Source organism: Taurulus bubalis (genome assembly GCF_910589615.1).
Source record: "Taurulus bubalis genome assembly, chromosome: 8".
NCBI lineage: Eukaryota > Metazoa > Chordata > Actinopteri > Perciformes > Cottidae > Taurulus > Taurulus bubalis.
This window is the reverse complement of record NC_136596.1, coordinates 29,021,952-29,043,555: the sequence shown is the minus strand read 5'-3', so window position 1 is coordinate 29,043,555 and position 21,604 is coordinate 29,021,952. Positions and strand designations below refer to the sequence as shown.

At 41.6% G+C, this 21,604-nt stretch overlaps 2 protein-coding genes across 2 annotated transcripts in view; one reads left to right on the top strand and one right to left on the bottom strand.

Annotated features, from left to right (window-relative positions):
• Positions 1-10,502, bottom strand: part of LOC306739661 (multiple epidermal growth factor-like domains protein 9) — a 44,917-nt gene extending 34,415 nt beyond the window's left edge. The window contains exons 1-2 of the mRNA XM_079221701.1: positions 9,962-10,502; positions 3,233-3,437 (exon numbers count right to left, since the gene is read on the bottom strand). Of these exons, the coding sequence (XP_079077827.1) occupies positions 3,233-3,437; positions 9,962-10,487 (731 nt within the window). The 5' untranslated portion in view covers positions 10,488-10,502. The remainder of the gene's footprint in view (positions 1-3,232; positions 3,438-9,961) is intronic.
• Positions 10,503-12,796: 2,294 nt separating this feature from the next.
• LOC306740392 (serine/threonine-protein phosphatase 6 catalytic subunit) lies at positions 12,797-19,803 on the top strand. Its single transcript, XM_079222533.1, has 7 exons — positions 12,797-12,902; positions 16,418-16,513; positions 16,631-16,696; positions 17,231-17,372; positions 17,455-17,534; positions 18,142-18,351; positions 19,075-19,803. Exons 1-7 carry the CDS (start codon positions 12,828-12,830, stop codon positions 19,321-19,323), a joined length of 918 nt encoding a protein of 305 aa, XP_079078659.1. The 5' UTR covers positions 12,797-12,827; the 3' UTR covers positions 19,324-19,803.
• The last annotated feature ends 1,801 nt before the right edge of the window (positions 19,804-21,604 follow it).

The window sequence follows — 21,604 nt, the reverse complement described above, 5'->3', positions numbered from 1 at the left end:
TTAACATGTGATTGATTCCCTGAGCCAGAGATCCTGTGCAGCAGAACCAACCGCTAAAGGCGAATCTGACCAGGAGGGGACGGCTGCAGTTGGCAACGGTGCCGTTTGCACTAAACCCTAAAAATGATCCTGAGGGGTTCAGATGCATGCTTGGACTGTTTAAGAACAAGCTCTGACCAGGGAGGACCAGTGGTTGATGATGCCGCTGATGGTTCCTGAGGTGGAAGTGGAGGAGCAGAGATCAGGTGTTACCTTGTTCCACTCACCCCCAACCCCAGAGTATTATAAAATGATATCCTGTGAAGCGGAGCCCAGCTCGGAGACCTCTCCGTGCGTCTAAGTTCTTTCCACAGCCACACCGTCACTTCATCACCGACCTCCATTACGAGAAGGCTTCACCGTCAGACCAGAGACTCCAGGTGTCACATCAGAGAGCTGCAACCCACTGGGAGCAGGTAGTATGAGGGAGTATCGTACAACTTTAGTAATAGAACAACACACTGAGGTTTGAGTTTAAATGATCATGATGCAGTGTTTGAACCTGTTGTTCTGATCTGTTTTCGAGATAACTGGAGATGGAGACTGCCGGAGCTGGAGATGGTGGGAGCAAGAAACATGGAGTCAGATGAACGAGTCGACAGAGACCGGAGGGAGACGATGGAGGAGTGCGAGCGTGACCGGCTGTAAGGAGAGACTAAAATTGGAGATGTCTGAAGAGGAGCGAAGGGTTTCAGGGCTTACATGACATGCACAGTGAGACATGCACCAACACCCCGAGAACATTAGAATCACACACACACGGAGACAGATATGCAGACATAGAAAACACATAAATGTTCCTGATTTTAAGATTTTTTGCCTGTGTGATGAATAGAACCACACTGATATATTGCGTTTTGAAACCGTATATTTTATACGGTTTAGAGAGAGAAAGGAAATTTTTCCTTCCACAGGTTTATGACACGAGAATGTATTAAGATGTATGTACTGTGGGAGATGAATAAAGAGTTGTGACAGATGTTTATACGATGGAATTGTATAAAGAGAGGGAATTGTAGTGTTTTTTTAAGCTTAGTTTGTCACATTTGGACTTGCACATCTATGTAAAATGAGTTGTTTGTGTGTACATTACAATGCATGAAATATGATAATTAATAAGGGGTATTATTATGAGGGATTTGTAATTGTATGCATATGAAGGTCACTTTTATTACTGTAGAATGATTGATGTGTGAATGAATGTTAGACAAATACTGCATGCCATATTGACTACCGCCTTAAGGAGTTGTAGTTCTCTTGTTCGCCTGAGGGGGCGGAGCCGAATATTGACTTTTGGGACAATGGACACTACCCTTTTTGAAGAAGAAGACGGAAGACGGAAGACGGAAGAAGAAGTAGTCTATTTGCGCCCCTGAAAACGGCAGTGCCAATAATATGTTTAGAAAGGTAATAAAAGATTAAACCAATAGGAAGGACTCTAGGTCCCACGAATGAGTTGAAAACTAACTGGTGCGCGAACGCTCGTCCTCTTTTAACCCGCCCAGCGAACTGTTCGGACCTGTGTCCGAAGTGCGCCGTGGATTTAAAGGGCCCGTGCGGGAGCATAAGCTGTCTATCATTTTTTATTAAATATACTTTTACTTTAATTCTTTTGGATCCCGGACCTCATTTCCCACCACCTCCCAGGATCTGAACAGATTTTCACAATATATATATATATATATACATATATATATATGTATATATACATATATATACGTATATATATATATATATATATATATATATATATATACATATATATATATGTATATATACATATATATATATATATATATATATATATATATATATATATATATATATATATATATATATATATATACGTATATATATGTATATATATATGTATGAGAGATACCTGAACATATTCAGTAAGGCTACAAATACATCTCAACAGTCTGACAAACAGGATTTGTTTCCAGGTTTAGATCAGTGACACAATTAGCGGTCCTGTTGTTCCTGCGCTCTGCAGACGGCTGTGGTGAGCTGCCAGTCCTACTGGCTGCTTCCCAGTTACTGAAGGCTCGGTGAGCACGTTGTGTGCTCTGTGTTGTCCACTTCAAATACACCCAAAGACCTGCGTCTAGAGCAAACTAAAGTTCAACCAGTGTCTTGGGTCAGCAGCAATATTCCAGTAAAACGCTCTAAAACCCAATACAGAAATGTCACATCACTGTGCTACGTATTAGCTACCATAACCACCTGTAACTTTATATATCTATAAATGCCTTGTTCTAACTTCATATCATCTTAATCTATGTCTGGAAACAGTTTGGTTATCTCCATCCAATCACATGACTTTTCAGCAAATGTGGATGAGACCCACATGCAACTACTACACAGCTAATGCTAGTGCTAATGCAAATGCTAGTGCTAATGCTAGTGCTAATGTTAATGCTAGTGTTAAAGCTAATGCTAGTGTTAATGCTAGTGCTAATGCTAATGCAGCTGGAATAGCAGGTCCTCTCAGTACCGGCTGGTTGGAAATATAATCAAACAATAGCAACTTGCTTCTCAAGTAATTTACCCTCACAGACAAGAGTGTGTCTCATTTGTCGTCAGATTTCATTGAAGTTGTGGCGGTTAGGCCATGCCAGGACCAAGCTGTACTTGTTTTTCATGTGGCGCATTGATGTATTATTACCATACTAAGTCATGTTAGCAAAACATTGTCTATTCACACAATAAACAACTGTTTATTCGCCTTTTTTTGCATTCATGTTTCAGGCCACCAAACAAATACAAGTCAATATTCACTCTCCTTTTAGCTCCGTTTTAGTCTCTACATCTCCTGAGAATAACACGTATCACCTGATCTCCTTTATGAATTGTATCTCCTGATCTACTTCATGAATTTTATCTCCTGATCTACTTCATGAATTGTATCTCCTGATCTCCTTCATGAATTTTATCTCCTGATCTCCTTCATGAATCATATCACCTGATCTCCTTCATGAATCGTATCACTGAGCCGAGTCAATCCGGTTAACAGTGTGTGAACCAAGAGGCCAAGGATATGCATGCAGTGGGAACAAACTGGAAACTAGCAAACCAATAACCGTTATCCAAATATAGACTCAACCCAATGCATTTCTGCTGAGGTGACCACTTTGCAGCCAAACACAGAGCGTCGGTATGTTGACCAAACAAACAAGCCAACATGGCTGACCTGTCACAGAGGTTGTTCACTGCGCCGGAGGAGTCGCAGGCGCAGGCCAGGCAGCCGCTGGTGCCGTTGGTGAAGTGTCCCTCCTCGCAGTCCTCGCACTGCAGACCGGTGTAGCCCGACACACAGGAACACTGACCGGTACTCCGGTCACACTCGTCCGGATCCAAGATGCCCTCTTCACCACTGCTGCAGTTACAAAGAGCCTCTGGTGGAGAGATGGGAGGGAGACACAATACATGAGAAGAGGAGGTACTCTGAACATTCAATTCAGTTTATTTTATAGAGCCCATAATCACAAATACAAGTTTGCCTGTAGGGCTTTACAGTCTGTAAACATAACATCCTGTCCCGGGACCTCACATCGGATCAGGAACAACTCCCCCAATAAAGACAGTAAAAACCCTTTCACAGGGAAAAAAGGGGACGAAACCTGAGGGAGAGCAACAGAGGAGGATCCCTCTCCCCGGATGGACAGAAGCAATAGATGTCATGTGGCCAGAATGAACAACGTAACAGAGTTACAGCAGAATAAATGATTTATATAAAGAGTAATACAATATATGGGAATTTACATTTGTGTTCTTTATGCATGTTTTATGCACATATATTTTGATCTTTTCTTTTAAAATTCAAGACTGTTCTTTAATTTGTAGTCAATTTTCTTCAAAAGAGTTTTATTTTCTGTTAATTTTCTGATTTGTATTTATTCATTAATCCGTAGCCTTTGTGCCTAAGCTTGAAAAGTGCTATAGAAATATAAAAAAACTTGTTATTATTAAATTAAAGTCTTGATCATTTGGCACAAAGGAAGTACGTCCACCCTGGTGGCATCGGTGGCGCTCAGAGAGGAAGCGCTTATCCCCAGAAGAGGAAACGGTGGAACAACCCAACGGACCGCGGGAAACCAAATGCAGCGTCCCGTGTTGTTGGAGGTTCTAGGTTCTACGGGGAAATGGTAAAGGAAAGTGATCCTGTTGTCTTGGCTACAGCGGCGCCAACAATAATGCTGCAAATTAAATTTTATTAGCGCTTCAATTAAACTCATCTAACAGGGAGACTTCACCCAGCTCAGCAATCAGCGGTTAGAATGAGTTTCTCATTAGAATCCATTAATTTCCCTTCGACTGAAGCCGGTCCGCCTACAGAGACTGAAACACCCGTCAGCTTCCTGTTTTGGGTGCTTCACCTTCGCCCTTTAGAGACAGAGAAACACTGTGTTTGGAAATGGAGAAGTCATTGTGCTTCTCTAAAGTACCAGAGTTCACCATCGTACTACAAACTGCAGCATTGTGTTATAAGAACAATTAATAACCAACAGCTAACGCTCTTTAACAGGTAAAACACCACGACTCAACAGTTTGTGACACATAAACAATTTGGAACAATTTGTAATAATTGCACATTTATAAAATTACACCGCCGAACTGCATGCTGGGTAGAGCTCGCCCACTATCACACCAAGAAGAAACTCCAGTTTCTTTTCACCTACATTCCCCTGGGTCCTAAGTCCCTCCTTGTTGGCTTCCTAACACCCTCTATGTACCAACGTACTAACAGCTGCTCACCTCTAACAGCTGTTCAGTTGGCCAGCAGTCCTTTGAAAATACTGTGAAAATATACCGTGAAACTGCCAAAATCTTACAAAATACCGTGATATAAATTTTTGCCCATACCACCCAGCCTACTTTCAATATGTTCAATGCCATCACCTAAATGGTGACATTGCATACTCCTTCAGGGCTGAGTGCAGGCATCTCATTGGACGGTGGCCTCGTGTGACCATATCCAGGAGCATTAACTTAGCACTAACTCACTGAAAGATGGCCGCTCCATCCACTGTCTTCTTGCATCATCCTGGGAGCTGCCTAGTACACAGTGGGAGTTGCTAATTCACTTTCTTTGTCCATATTCTTCCCTCCAATCAATCCATAGAAGGACCGGGTTTATGTTAATAAAGTAATATATGAGCAGGTTGTTTATGTAAATAAAAGTAATATATGAACAGGTTGTTTATGTAAATAAAGTAATATATGAACAGGTTGTTTATGTTAATAAAGTAATATATGAACAGGTTGTTTATGTAAATAAAAGTAATATATGAACAGGTTGTTTATGTTAATAAAGTAATATATGAACATGTTGTTTATGTTAATAAAGTAATATATGAGCAGGTTGTTTATGTAAATAAAAGTAATATATGAACAGGTTGTTTATGTAAATAAAAGTAATATATGAACATGTTGTTTATGTTAATAAAGTAATATATGAGCAGGTTGTTTATGTAAATAAAAGTAATATATGAACAGGTTGTTTATGTAAATAAAAGTAATATATGAACATGTTGTTTATGTTAATAAAGTAATATATGAACATGTTGTTTATGTTAATAAAGTAATATATGAACATGTTGTTTATGTAAATAAAGTAATATATGAACAGGTTGTTTATGTTAATAAAGTAATATATGAACATGTTGTTTATGTAAATAAAGTAATATATGAACATGTTGTTTATGTTAATAAAGTAATATATGAACATGTTGTTTATGTTAATAAAGTAATATATGAACATGTTGTTTATGTTAATAAAGTAATATATGAACATGTTGTTTATGTTAATAAAGTAATATATGAACATGTTGTTTATGTTAATAAAGTAATATACGAACATGTTGTTTATGTTAATAAAGTAATATATGAACATGTTGTTTATGTTAATAAAGTAATATATGAACATGTTGTTTATATTAATAAAGTAATATATGAACATGTTGTTTATATTAATAAAGTAATATATGAACATGTTGTTTATATTAATAAAGTAATATATGAACATGTTGTTTATGTTAATAAAGTAATATATGAACATGTTGTTTATGTTAATAAAGTAATATATGAACATGTTGTTTATATTAATAAAGTAATATATGAACATGTTGTTTATATTAATAAAGTAATATATGAACATGTTGTTTATATTAATAAAGTAATATATGAACATGTTGTTTATATTAATAAAGTAATATATGAACATGTTGTTTATGTTAATAAAGTAATATATGAACATGTTGTTTATATTAATAAAGTAATATATGAACATGTTGTTTATATTAATAAAGTAATATATGAACATGTTGTTTATGTTAATAAAGTAATATATGAACATGTTGTTTATATTAATAAAGTAATATATGAACATGTTGTTTATATTAATAAAGTAATATATGAACATGTTGTTTATATTAATAAAGTAATATATGAACATGTTGTTTATATTAATAAAGTAATATATGAACATGTTGTTTATGTTAATAAAGTAATATATGAACATGTTGTTTATGTTAATAAAGTAATATATGAACATGTTGTTTATATTAATAAAGTAATATATGAACATGTTGTTTATATTAATAAAGTAATATATGAACATGTTGTTTATATTAATAAAGTAATATATGATACGGTTGTTCATGTTAATAAAGTAATATATGAACATGTTGTTTATGTTAATAAAGTAATATATGATACGGTTGTTTATGTCGTTATGACACAACTCTGTAAGAACAGAGTTCTAAGAGGTTCTGTTTTGTAGTCCATTTCCTGAACATTGTAGTTTCTCCGCTGCAGACGTCACTAACACCAGAACTACGTCGTTAGTGAAAGTCTGATCCTCTAAACACACGGTTGTCTTCTCCTAACTCCTCATGAAGTCTCCTTCCCATCTTTCCTTGACCCTGTGACGTTTCCACAGAGGTCAAGGAGAAGTGGTTAGGAAAGGACGCTAGGAGGAACTCTTGCAGCATTCGACTGCAGCCTGCATGTGACAGGAAGGACAGCCAGGTGGGAATGCTTCCTGGTCCAGCTCCACCAAACTGAAAGGTGGTCTTATGGCACAGTGTGTGGGTTGGGACTCCAGATATCAAACGTACGAGCACAAGAGGCCTCCTCATCATGCGTCCTCATCATGCGTCTGAAAGGTCAACACTGGCATCAGCTCTGCCTTGCACTATATGATGTCATTTTGTTTTATGATGACTTCACCTCATGAAAATGTGAGTCTCAAACAGAGATAGCAACCTGGTAGAGCGAGTCCAGCTGAGTCATCAACGGAGGGTTTTACCAGTTCAAACCGGTGCACTGAAAGAAGCCAGAGGATACAATGACAGACGTGTGAAGGACCCCGCAGAGTACCGAGTGGCTATCTATTATTCATGTGATCGGGTTAGGTGTGTCTCCACGCTGTGCTCAGACAGACAAGAGCTGCGAGGGACAAATAAAAGCGCTGCTCTCGTACGTATGCATACAGGTAGCACACAAAACCTCAGCTAGCAGTTTGACGAAGCCAGAAGGACGGCTGGCCGCGAGAGCATTCACTCAGAATAATCTCCTCTTTCACTGACGCTTGGACTTTTATGGACCCGAGACGGGCCAATGATAATGAAAGCCTGTGGAGTCCACTGAAGAACTGTCGGCCTCGATCAGGGCCTGAGAATGCGTGAGCTCGGGTGAATGCGTATCACCTCGCGCGCCGGGCTCCCACTAGGTGTGGGGGGTCTTCAGGCCACACGACAGGTTTGATGTGGATGGGACTGGACCTGCGTGTAGCGGGGAGAAGGGGTGAAACTGAGTTCACCTCTCTCTGATGTCGCTGTCTGCTGCGACGCGGTGCTGGTGTTCACACCCCGAAGGCGAAGACACAAGTCCCGGCTCAGAAGTCCTCTCTCGACCTTCCGCCGCTGCCGATGGAAACCACGGCGGAGGAAAGGCGCTCCGGCACGGAAACATTCCTTGTACTTAGCATTTGGGTTTGTATGTCAAACCACGTGATCCGCGTCAGTGCGCACAGAGACTGTTGAAGGAAGGAGAGCGCGTCAAAACACACCTCGCGTCTGAGAATGTGTGTTGGGCGAGGCGGCGGCGGACCAGGTGACGCCTTTGTTGATGTGCTTTACTTCATTGTTCTAAGCCTTCACCTAGAACAATGAAGGCTGCTGAGATTCCTGCAGGGGCTTTCAATGAGTATGCTGAGGCTTGATGTGAGGAACAAGACTTCTTTTGGACTTCGGGGTCCAAAAGAACGCTAACAAATAACAGCGGCAGCTTCACGCCGCCATTTTATCTGCAACGCGGACGCAAAATACTAACTTCAGTATGCAGATTGATGGATTAGTCGGACCCTGCTTTCTTGATCGGTGTATAAAACGGTCGTCACAATTTCCTGAAGCCGAATGTTTTTCTCATTGCGCGTCATCCGAAGCCCAAACATAGAAAGTTCCCTGTCACACGAGACAAAGAAAAGCTGTAAATCTTCACAACCGAGCAGCTGGAAACCATGTCGGGCCTTTTTTGCAAGTAAAAGAACGACTTAATCGAGTAAATAGAACATTTAAAAAATGTAAACTGTTCAGAAGGATGTCAGCACCAAATACAATATATCATTAAAATCTATTCACAAGCGTCACAGCAGACAGAATATTCCTCCCGACATCTGGATCTCTTTAACCGGCCACTCGGCGCTCGTTTGAGAGCGGCGAGGTGCACCATGGAGATCAATCAGAACCTCCGTCCCGCCTCAACATTACAACCAGCAATGTATGGTCCCAGCCGCCTCTCTGTGAGATGAACGCTGACAGCGAGGCCGGACACGGCGGGAGAACAAAGGGTCGTTGTAGAAACACGACTGGGTTGGACCCCGATGCGAGAGGCCAGCAGTCAGGACACGGACCAGAACGAGGGTCGTGTTCTGGTTTGGGAACGCCGTGAAGTTCAAACTAGCACGTGGCATTTTCTGGGAAGAAACAGATATTGCCAACTGTGGTTGTTTGTAAATATCAAGAAGTGAATTTTCTAAATTTAAACTTGAATCTGGTTTGAGCGTATCTTTGATAAATTGCACTTAAATGTACAGTACACATCCTAAAGTCTGAATAAAGTGAAACCAATATTTTCCGTTTGTTACATCTTAATATCAGATGTATAATCCTAACACTTGCAGGGGACCAGTCCCAAGCTGGTTTAATACATGTAGTTTAGGAGGAATGAACAGAGGGAGCGATGTGGCTTCGGCAGACTTTCCCCTCCCATCAAAGAGCCCTTTTTGGGACGGGCCCGCAGAGAACAACACATCCACATGGAGGCGGGAGGTGAGGAGGGGCTCCTTCGGGCCCTGCTTGGCCATTTTGGCTGCACGGCCTTGTTTTGTGTCTGTGGTGCACACAACAATAGAGGATGAGGGGAAGCAGCGGCTCCTGTCAACATCACACCCGTCTGGAGGAGCACAAAAGGACCCGGGTCTGCACTGACACACACACACACACACACACACACACACACACACACACACACACACACACACAGTAATATGTGGCACTTGTCCGATAATAGACGTGTTCTGGAACACTAGGCTGCACAGACAGACGCAGGAGGACCCGTAGTGCATGAGATGAAGATCCTATCTGTGCAGCCCAGACCCATAGTGCACGAGACCAGGATCAGGTCTGGGGGATCAGGTCTGGGGGATCAGGTCTGGGGGATCAGGTCTGGGGGATCAGGTCTGGGGGATCAGGTCTGGAGGGGTCCATTGTGCGTCAAAGCCCGGGCGGCCTCCTGCTCTCTGACAGCCCAAAAGAGACGCGGATGTCTCCTCCTTCGCGGACCCCTATTCGGAATATGAATGAGCTAAAAAAGGCAGCTTATCGTTACCGTCTTTACCGGAAGCTGCGGGACTCACCTTGGCTCTCTACGGAGGTACCGGACGGGCCGGTGCCGTCTGCGGGCCAGGCGTCGTTGGCCGTGCGCTGGGACACCACGGACACCATGGTCTGCAGCCGCTTCTCCGGGGCGAAGGGGGACGTGTGTGCATCGGTGGATCGTTTGCCGGGGGATCTGGGAACCGGCGCTGCTATTTGCTCGTCGGCGGCCGGGATTAGTCCGGTATCCGGGGCCGTGGTGGTGGCGGCGGTCGGGTCCGGGGTTGGAGGGTGGAAGGCGGGTGCAGTGAGAGGGTTGGTGGTGGTGGTGGTCGGGCCGGAAGAAACAATGGCAGGTGACGGTGGTTGTTCGGTTAGAGGCCCCACAGGACGAGGCGGGTCGGGCAGGACGGAGTCCCGGGTGTCGGAGGCTGAGCCGGGCTTCCCGGAGAGAGGCGGCGCATCGTAGGGACTGATGCGGGGAGCGGCGTCAGAAAACCCGGCAAATACGTACAAAATAAATAGCAGAGCCGGAGATATGTACATCATTAAGGACGTGAACCTCATATTCTCTTTCAGCTCTCCATTAAGCCGCAGTAGTGGTCTCTCTCAGACCCGCGTCCTCCACCATTGATGTCCCCGGCGGCGTACGCTGCTGTGAGCTGCCCTGTGAACCACATCAACACTACGCTGCGCTGCAACCTACCATGCTGGCCGCCTGATGGGCGGGCCCTCAGCCAATAGGAGCCCTCGAAGAGTGTCTTCAGGGCGCTCGCGCGTTCGCTGGTTGGACAGACGCACAGACACCCTGCGAAACGCAATATGTCGAAATTATCCAACGTCTGAAGATTATCTTAACATAAACCTTTTGGCTGCGTTGAGTGACCAACTCGAGGAAGTATATTTGGTAAAGATAGAATGATGTTGGTGATGCATCACGTGTGCACGTGACTGACCCTCCACAGGGCCGGAGGAGAGTCCTGGTCCGTGAAGGCATCACCTTTGTCTGGGCTTGCAGACACATTGCACACATTCCTGGAATTACTCATTAAAAAAGTAATACATTTTCATTGACGGTTCGGTTAAATAGGAAACCCCTCCTTTATTTACATAGGAAAACCCCTCCTTTATTTACATAGGAAAACCCCTCCTTTATTTAGGAGTCCAATAGGTGTGTGTGTGTGTGTGTGTGTGTGTGTGTGTGTGTGTGTGTGTGTGTGTGTGTGTGTGTGTGTGTGTGTGTGTGTGTGCGTGTGTGTGTGCGTGTGTGTGTTCGTGTGTAAACACATAGAACTGCGTGCCTGAAGCTTACAGCATATTTTTCGCACGTCACGATTATATATTTGATGTCTTCATTCTAATGTCTTCATCAAAAGGGACAGTATGACATTGTCTCTTGGTAGGTTTGGTGCATTTAGTTAAACAATGTCTGAAACAAACAAGGGCCCTCTTTGTCAAATCTAACGCCACACACATAAACACAAAATACAAACAAACCTACATCTCTTGCAAAAGCAAACACTCTTTCACAATTATATAAGCTCTTCTAACTATTGTATTCTGCACAATTTTATAGACACTTATTCTTTCCACAACTGCCCACTGTGCTGAGTATGACACACTTATATCCAGAGAGTCATTTTCACTTGTATTATATAGTAAATATAGACTATGATGACACATCCAAGGTGTTTATTCTCATACTCATAACAGTATCAAGGCGACATGAACATACTTGCTGTGTTGTACTGTAAACAGAATGCAGTGCATTGTTAGTATAACTGTATTCTGTTTACAGTACAACACAGTAACCTGATCCTGGAGTGGTTACGCTCTGGTTTCTCGTGATCTGATTAATTACAGGTGTTTTCACAGGTGCATTCTGGGTGCAGGTGATTGATAATTTAGAGTGGTATTTCAATGGCAAAGTTGAGCAAACAACCAAGCAAACAACTCATAGGGCTTTTAGTTTTGAATGGCATGTCTATAATCGATATAACTGTGTTTCTAGTGGAAAGCAGACAATAGCATATCTGGTCAATTCATGAGGAACATTACTTTGTGGGTTATTGTGCCCTCCAGTGGTCATAATGTGAAGCTGCATCTATGTTTAATGAAATAGTTTGATGTTGAATTGTAGCCTTTCTTTATGTAATCAACAATATCATTAATTCTTCATCTTCTATTGTTTTCCTGTCTTTTGAACCCAGCCTGATAAAACTTTATGTGCTCGTGAAGTCAGATCTGTATTATTTCCAAAAGTGCACAATGAGCATCACGAGGAACCCTCAAGATTATACTTCCGGTAATGAGACCTGTTATTCAAGTCAGGCACATTATCACTGTGGGAAAAACATTATTAAAAAAGCCCATGAGAAACTGTAGCGGCATGCGTTGCCAGTAATATATGTTTGTAATTACACTATATAATATATAATATAATTACACAATATAATATATATTATATAATTACACAATAATATATGTTTGTAATTACACAATCGTGCCTTCATTTAATGTTATGCTTTGTCTTTCTTTTGTTTGTGTTTTTTTTGTTTTTCTTCTTCTCTCACACTGACTTGTTGGATTAACTGTAAATTAATGTATTTTGCCGTTTGCTACTGTCAGTTTATGAAATTGTATTGTGCAAATTATTGAATACAACAATTAATAATAATAAATTTAAACTTCTGGTGGGAACAATCAAATAAATACTTCAGCAAACGACGTTATAATGTTTATAAACTGGCAAGAGGACAGAGGACAGAGGACATGCATTTCTTTGGTTTTCATACATGAAAACATGACGCTGCTGAGGCGTCTTCCTCCCCACAGCCGACAGGTGGCAGTAGTGAGACACTCTCTCAATTGTTGCAGGAAGTTGCGCGTGACGACTAGCTCGGCACCATGGCGCCTCTGGATCTGGATAAATATGCGGAGATTGCAAAACAGTGTAAATACCTCCCAGAAAACGACCTCAAGGTAAACGTGACTTCATAGAAATGTCTTTGACTGAGACACGTGACCCGCGTGCTGCGTGGTAACGGCGTCACTAACTGTTAGCTCAGGAGAGCTAGCTAGTGAGGGGCTAGCTAGTGCGGCTAGCCAGTCAAACGCGTCCAAATGGGTTCAGTTTAGCATCAAAAGCTAAATACAGTCCGACTAAAGGATCAGAAGAGAGAGCAGTGAGCCACATGTGTAAAGTTACGTGATGGGTATGACATGTTACCGGTCTGTTACCCGTCTGTTACCCGTCTGGTATCGGCCTTTTAGCGGTCTGTTATTGTTCTGTCTGTTACCCGTCTGTTATCAGTCTGTTATTGTTCTATTACCAGTACCAGTCTGTTACCAGTCTATTATTGTTCTGTTACCAGTACCAGTCTGTTACCAGTCTGTTATTGTTCTGTTACGAGTCTGTTACCGGTCTGTTATTGTTCTGTTACCAGTCTGTTATTGTTCTGTTACCAGTCTGTTACCAGTCTGTTATTGTTCTGTTACCAGTCTGTTGCCGGTCTGTTATTGTTCTGTTACCAGTCTGTTATTGTTCTGTTACCAGTCTGTTACTGGCCTGTTATCGGTCTGTTATTGTTCTATTACCAGTCTGTTACCGGTCTGTTATTGTTCTGTTACCAGTCTGTTACCAGTCTGTTATTGTTCTATTACGAGTCTGTTACCGGTCTGTTATTGTTCTGTTACCAGTCTGTTATCAGTCTGTTATTGTTCTATTACGAGTCTGTTACCGGTCTGTTATTGTTCTGTTACCAGTCTGTTATCAGTCTGTTATTGTTCTGTTACCAGTCTGTTACCGGTCTGTTATTGTTCTATTATCAGTCTGTTACCAGTCTGTTATTGTTCTATTATCAGTCTGTTACCAGTCTGTTACCGGTCTGTTATTGTTCTATTATCAGTCTGTTACCAGTCTGTTATTGTTCTGTTACCAGTCTGTTGCTGGCCTGTTATCGGTCTGTTATTGTTCTATTACCAGTCTGTTACCGGTCTGTTATTGTTCTATTATCTGTCTGTTACCGGTCTGTTATTGTTCTATTATCAGTCTGTTACCAGTCTGTTATTGTTCTATTATCAGTCTGTTACCAGTCTGTTATTGTTCTATTATCAGTCTGTTACCAGTCTGTTACCGGTCTGTTATTGTTCTATTATCTGTCTGTTACCGGTCTGTTATTGTTCTATTATCTGTCTGTTACCGGTCTGTTATTGTTCTATTATCAGTCTGTTACCAGTCTGTTATTGTTCTATTATCAGTCTGTTACCAGTCTGTTATTGTTCTATTATCAGTCTGTTACCAGTCTGTTATTGTTCTATTATCAGTCTGTTACCGGTCTGTTATTGTTCTATTATCTGTCTGTTACCGGTCTGTTATTGTTCTATTATCAGTCTGTTACCAGTCTGTTATTGTTCTATTATCAGTCTGTTACCAGTCTGTTATTGTTCTATTATCAGTCTGTTACCAGTCTGTTACCGGTCTGTTATTGTTCTATTATCAGTCTGTTACCAGTCTGTTATTGTTATATTATCAGTCTGTTACCAGTCTGTTATTGTTCTATTATCAGTCTGTTACCAGTCTATTATCAGTCTGCTATCAGTCTGTGACCAGTCTGTTATCAGCCTATTATCAGTATGTTACCAGTCTGTTACCAGTCTGTTACCGGTCTGTTATTGTTCTATTATCTGCCTGTTACCGGTCTGTTATTGTTCTATTATCTGTCTGTTATTGTTCTATTATCTGTCTGTTACCGGTCTGTTATTGTTCTATTATCTGTCTGTTATCAGTCTGTTACCGGTCTGTTATTGTTCTATTATCAGTCTATTATCAGTCTGTTTCCAGTCTGTTATTGTTCTATTATCAGTCTGTTACCAGTCTGTTATTGTTCTATTATCAGTCTGTTATCAGTCTGTTATTGTTCTATTATCAGTCTGTTACCAGTCTGTTATTGTTCTATTATCAGTCTGTTACCAGTCTGTTATTGTTCTATTATAAGTTTGTTACCAGTCTGTTACCGGTCTGTTCTTGTTCTATTATCAGTTTGTTACCAGTCTTATTGTTCTATTATCAGTCTGTTACCAGTCTGTTATTGTTCTATTATCAGTTTGTTACCAGTCTTATTGTTCTACTATCAGTCTGTTACCAGTCTGTTACCGGTCTGTTCTTGTTCTATTATCAGTTTGTTACCAGTCTGTTACCGGTCTGTTCTTGTTCTATTATCAGTTTGTTACCAGTCTGTTACCGGTCTGTTCTTGTTCTATTATCAGTTTGTTGCCAGTCTGTTACCGGTCTGTTCTTGTTCTATTATCAGTTTGTTACCAGTCTGTTACCGGTCTGTTCTTGTTCTATTATCAGTTTGTTACCAGTCTGTTACCGGTCTGTTCTTGTTCTATTATCAGTTTGTTACCAGTCTGTTACCGGTCTGTTCTTGTTCTATTATCAGTTTGTTACCAGTCTTATTGTTCTATTATCAGTCTGTTACCAGTCTGTTATTGTTCTATTATCAGTTTGTTACCAGTCTTATTGTTCTATTATCAGTCTGTTACCAGTCTGTTATTGTTCTATTATCAGTTTGTTACCAGTCTTATTGTTCTATTATCAGTCTGTTACCAGTCTTATTGTTCTATTATCAGTCTGTTACCAGTCTGTTATTGTTCTATTATCAGTCTGTTACCAGTCTGTTATTGTTCTATTATCAGTTTGTTACCAGTCTGTTATTGTTCTATTATCAGTTTGTTACCAGTCTTATTGTTCTATTATCAGTTTGTTACCAGTCTTATTGTTCTATTATCAGTCTGTTACCAGTCTGTTATTGTTCTATTATCAGTTTGTTACCAGTCTTATTGTTCTACTATCAGTCTGTTACCAGTCTGTTACCGGTCTGTTATTGTTCTATTATCAGTTTGTTACCAGTCTTATTGTTCTGTTATCAGTCTGTTACCAGTCTGTTATCCGGTGCATTCATCCCAGAGAGTTTTGTCTCTTGTTAATTGCCAAAACCCTAGCTCTGCAATTTTAGGAGACCAAAAGCAATTGGAGCTTTGTTAAAGTCATCATAATTCTCACTGTTAGAGTTGCCCTTGAGTCTCACTGATGACCTGAAAACGTCAAACTGAGGACAATGAGTACGCTGTATATACATATACTGCGTTGACCTTCATAACTCATGAATTACATGGTGCCACATCTACTCTAATATTAACTATATTCTTATAATGCTAGTACCGAGTATCAAATGCCGTCTCTCGTCTGACTGAATTGTTCCCGGTTCAATGCTGCATGACTCAGTGGTTTCAGTAATGGGGCCACAGGTACCAGTGTCTTGGTCCTGTGAGAGGAGTGTAATAGTCTCGGTGTCGCAGTCTGACAAAGTAAACAATGTCTCAGAGGAAAGAAGAAGATTTGCATGAAAGTTGTCACATTTTAAAGCCACAGAACGCCAATTCTGAATGCCGACTGACTCCCTTCTGTCTGTTTTGTGTTTTCGTCCATTCAGAGGTTATGTGACTACGTGTGTGACCTCCTGCTGGAGGAGTCCAACGTCCAGCCCGTTTCCACCCCTGTAACAGTCTGCGGGGACATACATGGACAGGTATGACCCAACGAGAAGCGCATGGCCTCATGTTGCTGAGCACACGCAGCATGTGAGATCTGGCCTGTTGTACATGTGCAACGTAATGCCTGACACTGGTTTCTCTCTGCTCCTTAGTTCTATGATCTCTGTGAACTCTTCCGGACTGGCGGCCAGGTTCCGGACACAAATTACATATTTATGGTTGGTACATGGAAATCAGTTTACACTCGAGACGCTTCTGTCTTCACTCCTTCTGTTCATCTGATGTTTTGAATGCATGAATGAATGAATGAATGAATATGTACTTTATTAATCCCCGAGGGGAAATTTGGTGTCGACGTAGCAGCAATTTACAGACAAAAATAAGATATAAAAACAACAGGGATGAAAGATATGTATACAATCATAATAATACAAAATAAAATAAAATGAAATAGCTGGGGTGAAAGGAAGAAAAACATTTTTTTTATTAAATTAAATGTAAACAGTAGAAGTGCAAAAATGCAAAGTATGTATGTGTATATGAAGTGTGTGAGGTGTAAATAAAACAAACAATAGGGGAGTGCAAATGATGTATGTAAGTTTATGAAGTGTGAAGTGTAGATAAACATAAGTGTAAACTTGTACAATGATTATCAGTCAGAGGATCTGGCAAGCGGCGACTTTTTCTAAAGTCTTAATGCCGTAGGCAGCAATGTTCTCCTGTCTGTTGGTAATTACCTGCGTCCTCTGCAGGGCGACTTTGTGGACCGAGGGTATTACAGCCTGGAGACCTTCACCTACCTGCTGGTGCTGAAAGCCAAATGGCCCGACCGCATCACTCTCCTTCGTGGAAACCACGAGAGCCGACAGATCACCCAAGTCTACGGCTTTTATGGTGAGATGATGACTGCCCTCACTCCCTGGACTATCATCACACCTTACTGCCGGAAATAAGGGAGCTCTTGTTTGTCTTCCAGATGAGTGCCAGACCAAGTATGGGAATGCAAATGCCTGGCGTTACTGCACCAAAGTGTTTGATATGTTGACCGTAGCAGCTGTAAGTATTGACGTGTTCATTTGTTGTCATCTCAAAACAAAGATGGCTGCCGTGACTTTATGAATGATGCTTCTTCATGCTTTGAAAGCCTGGAATGAGGCTCATGTTGGGTTCTCTCTGAGGCGAGAGCGTTGCTCATGGAGGACAGGATGGACCTGGGTTGCATTTATAAGCTCAAAGATAGCAGAACGGGGACATTCTGTCTCAACATGTCTTGAGTTGGACCATTTTTTATTAGCATCTACATGAGAAGTAGATTTCCACTTCATTTGGTTTGTTGTGAATATTCATCCATCCGTCTTCACCTTCACCTCCATCAATACTGCCAGTTTGATGCTGTATACACTCCAAAGAGGAATCATCACAAATAAAACCTTTCACTCAATGAACAAACTAACCACTGTTTGCTGTTCTATCAACTATCGGTTTAACAGCAGCTCATCTTTAGACTGTTATTCTTAGCAAACACAAACATGGAAGCATTTTGATCTATTATATTTATATCTGTCCGTATCTCTTACCTCATTTCAAACGTTTCACTGTTCTTCAGCAGACTTCTTTTTCCCTTTTAATATATTGAATATATTTGACTCTTCTGCGTTGTCAGCTGATGGATGAGCAGATCCTGTGTGTGCACGGAGGCCTCTCCCCCGACATAAAAACTCTGGATCAAATCCGAACCATCGAGCGGAACCAGGAGATCCCCCACAAAGGAGCGTTCTGTGACCTGGTGTGGTCCGACCCCGAAGACGTGGACACCTGGGCCATCAGCCCCAGAGGAGCTGGCTGGCTCTTTGGGGCAAAGGTCACCAACGAGGTAAGTTGCTTTAACTTCCTCTAGAATATGAGAGTGATTGGCCGGTCAGCGTTTGAGGGCGGGACTTAGAGACGGGCCAATTGCCTCTCACCGTCCTTTGGGTGTCACCAAAGAAAAGAAGGCAGGGCTCTTACGCTCATGGAAAACCTGGAAAAGTCATTGAATTTTAAAATGGTTATTTCCAGGTCTGGAAAAGTCCTTGAAAAAAATAAAAATACCAAAAGTTTAGTAAAAGTCATGTAAATGTGTTATATTCATGTGTTCATGACGTTCATTTACGCTGAGTTTGAAATAATGAATATGCTTTTAAAAGAAAGACTCAGAATATAAGCAGGCATACATACAGGCATCTATATAAATGTTTATTCTTTTAATCAAACTATTGTCTCATTCATTTGTGTCATTTAAGGTTTACTGTATGCTTTGTGTTCTCATTGTTAGTTTAAATACTACATTTACTCACTTTTTACTGTTTACACCCAGACTTCACTAAATGTTTGTCATGGACTTTTGGTTTAAAGTCATGAACCCATTGGTCAGGATGTGTCTGAACCGTGTACGACGTGATTGGCTGGTCTGCGTTTGAGGGCGGGACTTACAGACGGGCCAACTGCCTTTCCCTGTCCTTTGGGTGTCACCAAAGAAAAGGAGAGGATGAGTATTCTCAGTGTTTTTTCCGGTTTTCACCCTCTTCCTCCCCACCGTTTGTTTCTCTCTCTGCAGTTTGTTCACATCAACAACCTGAAGCTGATCTGCAGGGCGCACCAACTGGTCCACGAAGGCTACAAGTTCATGTTCGACGAGAAGCTGGTCACGGTGTGGTCGGCTCCCAACTACTGCTATCGCTGCGGCAACATCGCCTCCATCATGGTCTTCAAAGACGCCAACACGAGAGAGCCCAAGCTCTTCCGGGCGGTGCCGGACTCCGAGCGGGTCATCCCCCCCCGAACGACCACGCCGTATTTCCTGTAGGCGCGTCGCCGCCAAGCGAAAGAACGCAGCCCTTGTTCAGTGCGCAGATGCAGACTGGGACGGTGGCATCAGCACTTGTGATCCCATATGAATTTCGTATTGTACAGTTAAGAGTATTTACAGTGCATTTCTTGGTGCCAACTAATTGTCGTTCCCACTTTGGCATGTAATGCCGTCATTCTGTAGCTTACATCCCACTGAGATGTCGGAGTTGAAGCTCAGCGGTGTCACTGTGTTGTTGGAAGGATTAAAATGACACAGAAATGTTCATATTTATAAATCTGGATTTTACTTTACTATAGAGATTCACTCTGCTGAGCAAATTGCAGGTGCAGTGTAATATTTTTTATTTTGTTATGGTTGTGTATTAATGCTGAGCGTTAGATAATAAAGCTTTGAACAAGAGCAAAACAATTGCATCTATTCTGACATATTTCAGTGGACTTCGTGTTATCATGTGATCTTATAAATAAACATGTAAACCTGAGAGTTGGTGTGTAACGTTTTACTTTATATTGATTTGGTATACATTTCTGTGTTGTTGAACCTGTGGAACCTAACATGTTCTCTTTGGTTTCCAGAGTGAAATCAGGTCTTTTATGATCATTATTCTTTTTCTGTGTGTCACAATACTGTCATTTAAATAAACAAAATTGTAAAAAGGTTAAACATCATTATCTGGGTAACAAGGCCATGCTACATAATAATCAATAACTTATATTGGGGCTAAATAACATCTTTAAACGGGGCATAAAACCCATGAAGAGAGTTGTATGGTATTGTCATGAGACCAGACTGGACTCATGAAATTATTTCAAAACAGGATATGTTATCCGTATCGTTTAGGAGGAAAGGAATGTCTTCATCCATCTATAGTAGAATATTCACAGGTCCCAGGTAAAGAATGAACCATTGTACCTCATCTTTTAATCTAATGTATCATCAGCAGATACTGTTATCAATAAGCCAAAAGCATTTGTCTTAGTACGAGCTTGAGTCGGAGCACTTTGATCACATGGCAGTTCAAACATTACAACTATTAGAAAATGGTGACAGAAATATGAACCAACTGAGGGAGTAAACTCCATAAAGAGTGACCCTGTTCCAACAGAATACAGAGATATAATAATTTGTACAACTGTCAATTTCATAAAAACGGCAAAATACATTAATTGTAAACCGCTGGGTGGCAACTGCAGAGAAGAAAAAAAAGACAAAAAAAAGAAAGGCAAAGCATAAAATAAAAAATTGTTTTTGAAACAGCTTTTCAGAGTTTTTATATATAATTCAAATTCTTTGTAAAAAAAACACACAAAAAATAGGTTTTTGGTATGTAAATTTTTGAGATAATTCCGCACTTGAAAAGAGTTGATATCTGTTCAAAATGAGCAGCTCAACAAAGATGTAGGTTGTGCGCATGTGCACGTCTAAAGCTGCCGTTCCTGCTCCGGCCTGTAGGCGGCGCGCGGTGGCCACGTTCCCCGAGCTGCCCAATGAGCAGAGGCGCAGCCGTGACGTCGCCAGTCGTCTGTGTTGGTGATTACGTGTAGCTCACCTGCTAGCAGCAGCAGCTAGCTGCCTAGACGAGACTGAGACGTAATGAGCGGGTTTATACCGACTGACACGACGGTAGCTATCCGTTGAGGGGAGACAAACCGAAGGCCAACGCGCCGCCATTGAGGAGTCACGGACTGGTACTTTATCGAAGTGAATATGGTAAGAGAGAGGCGACCTGGGTGGAGGAGCGCGCTAACGTCACCTAGCATCGCCCTGTGGCGGTTAACGTCCACTCTCACCGTGAAGGCGAGAGGAGCTAACTAGCTGGCTGCTGTCAACACAGGAGCTAGCTGGCTACTGTCAACACAAGACAACACAGGAGCTAGCTAGCTACTGTCAACACATGAGCTAGCTGGCTACTGTCAACACAGGAGCTAGCTAGCTGGCTACTGTCAACACATGACAACACAGGAGCTAGCTAGCTGGCTACTGTCAACACAGAACAACACATGAGCTAACTAGCTGGCTACTGTCACCACAGGAGCTAGCTGGCTGCTGGCTACTGTCAACACAGGACAACACAGGAGCAAGCTAGCTGGCTACTGTCAACACAGGATCTAGCTGGCTACTGTCAACACAGAACAACACAGGAACTAGCTGGCTACTGTCAACACACGACAACACAGGAGCTAGCTGGCTACTGTCAACACAGAACAACACAGGAACTAGCTGGCTACTGTCAACACACGACAACACAGGAGCTAGCTGGCTAGTGTCAACACAT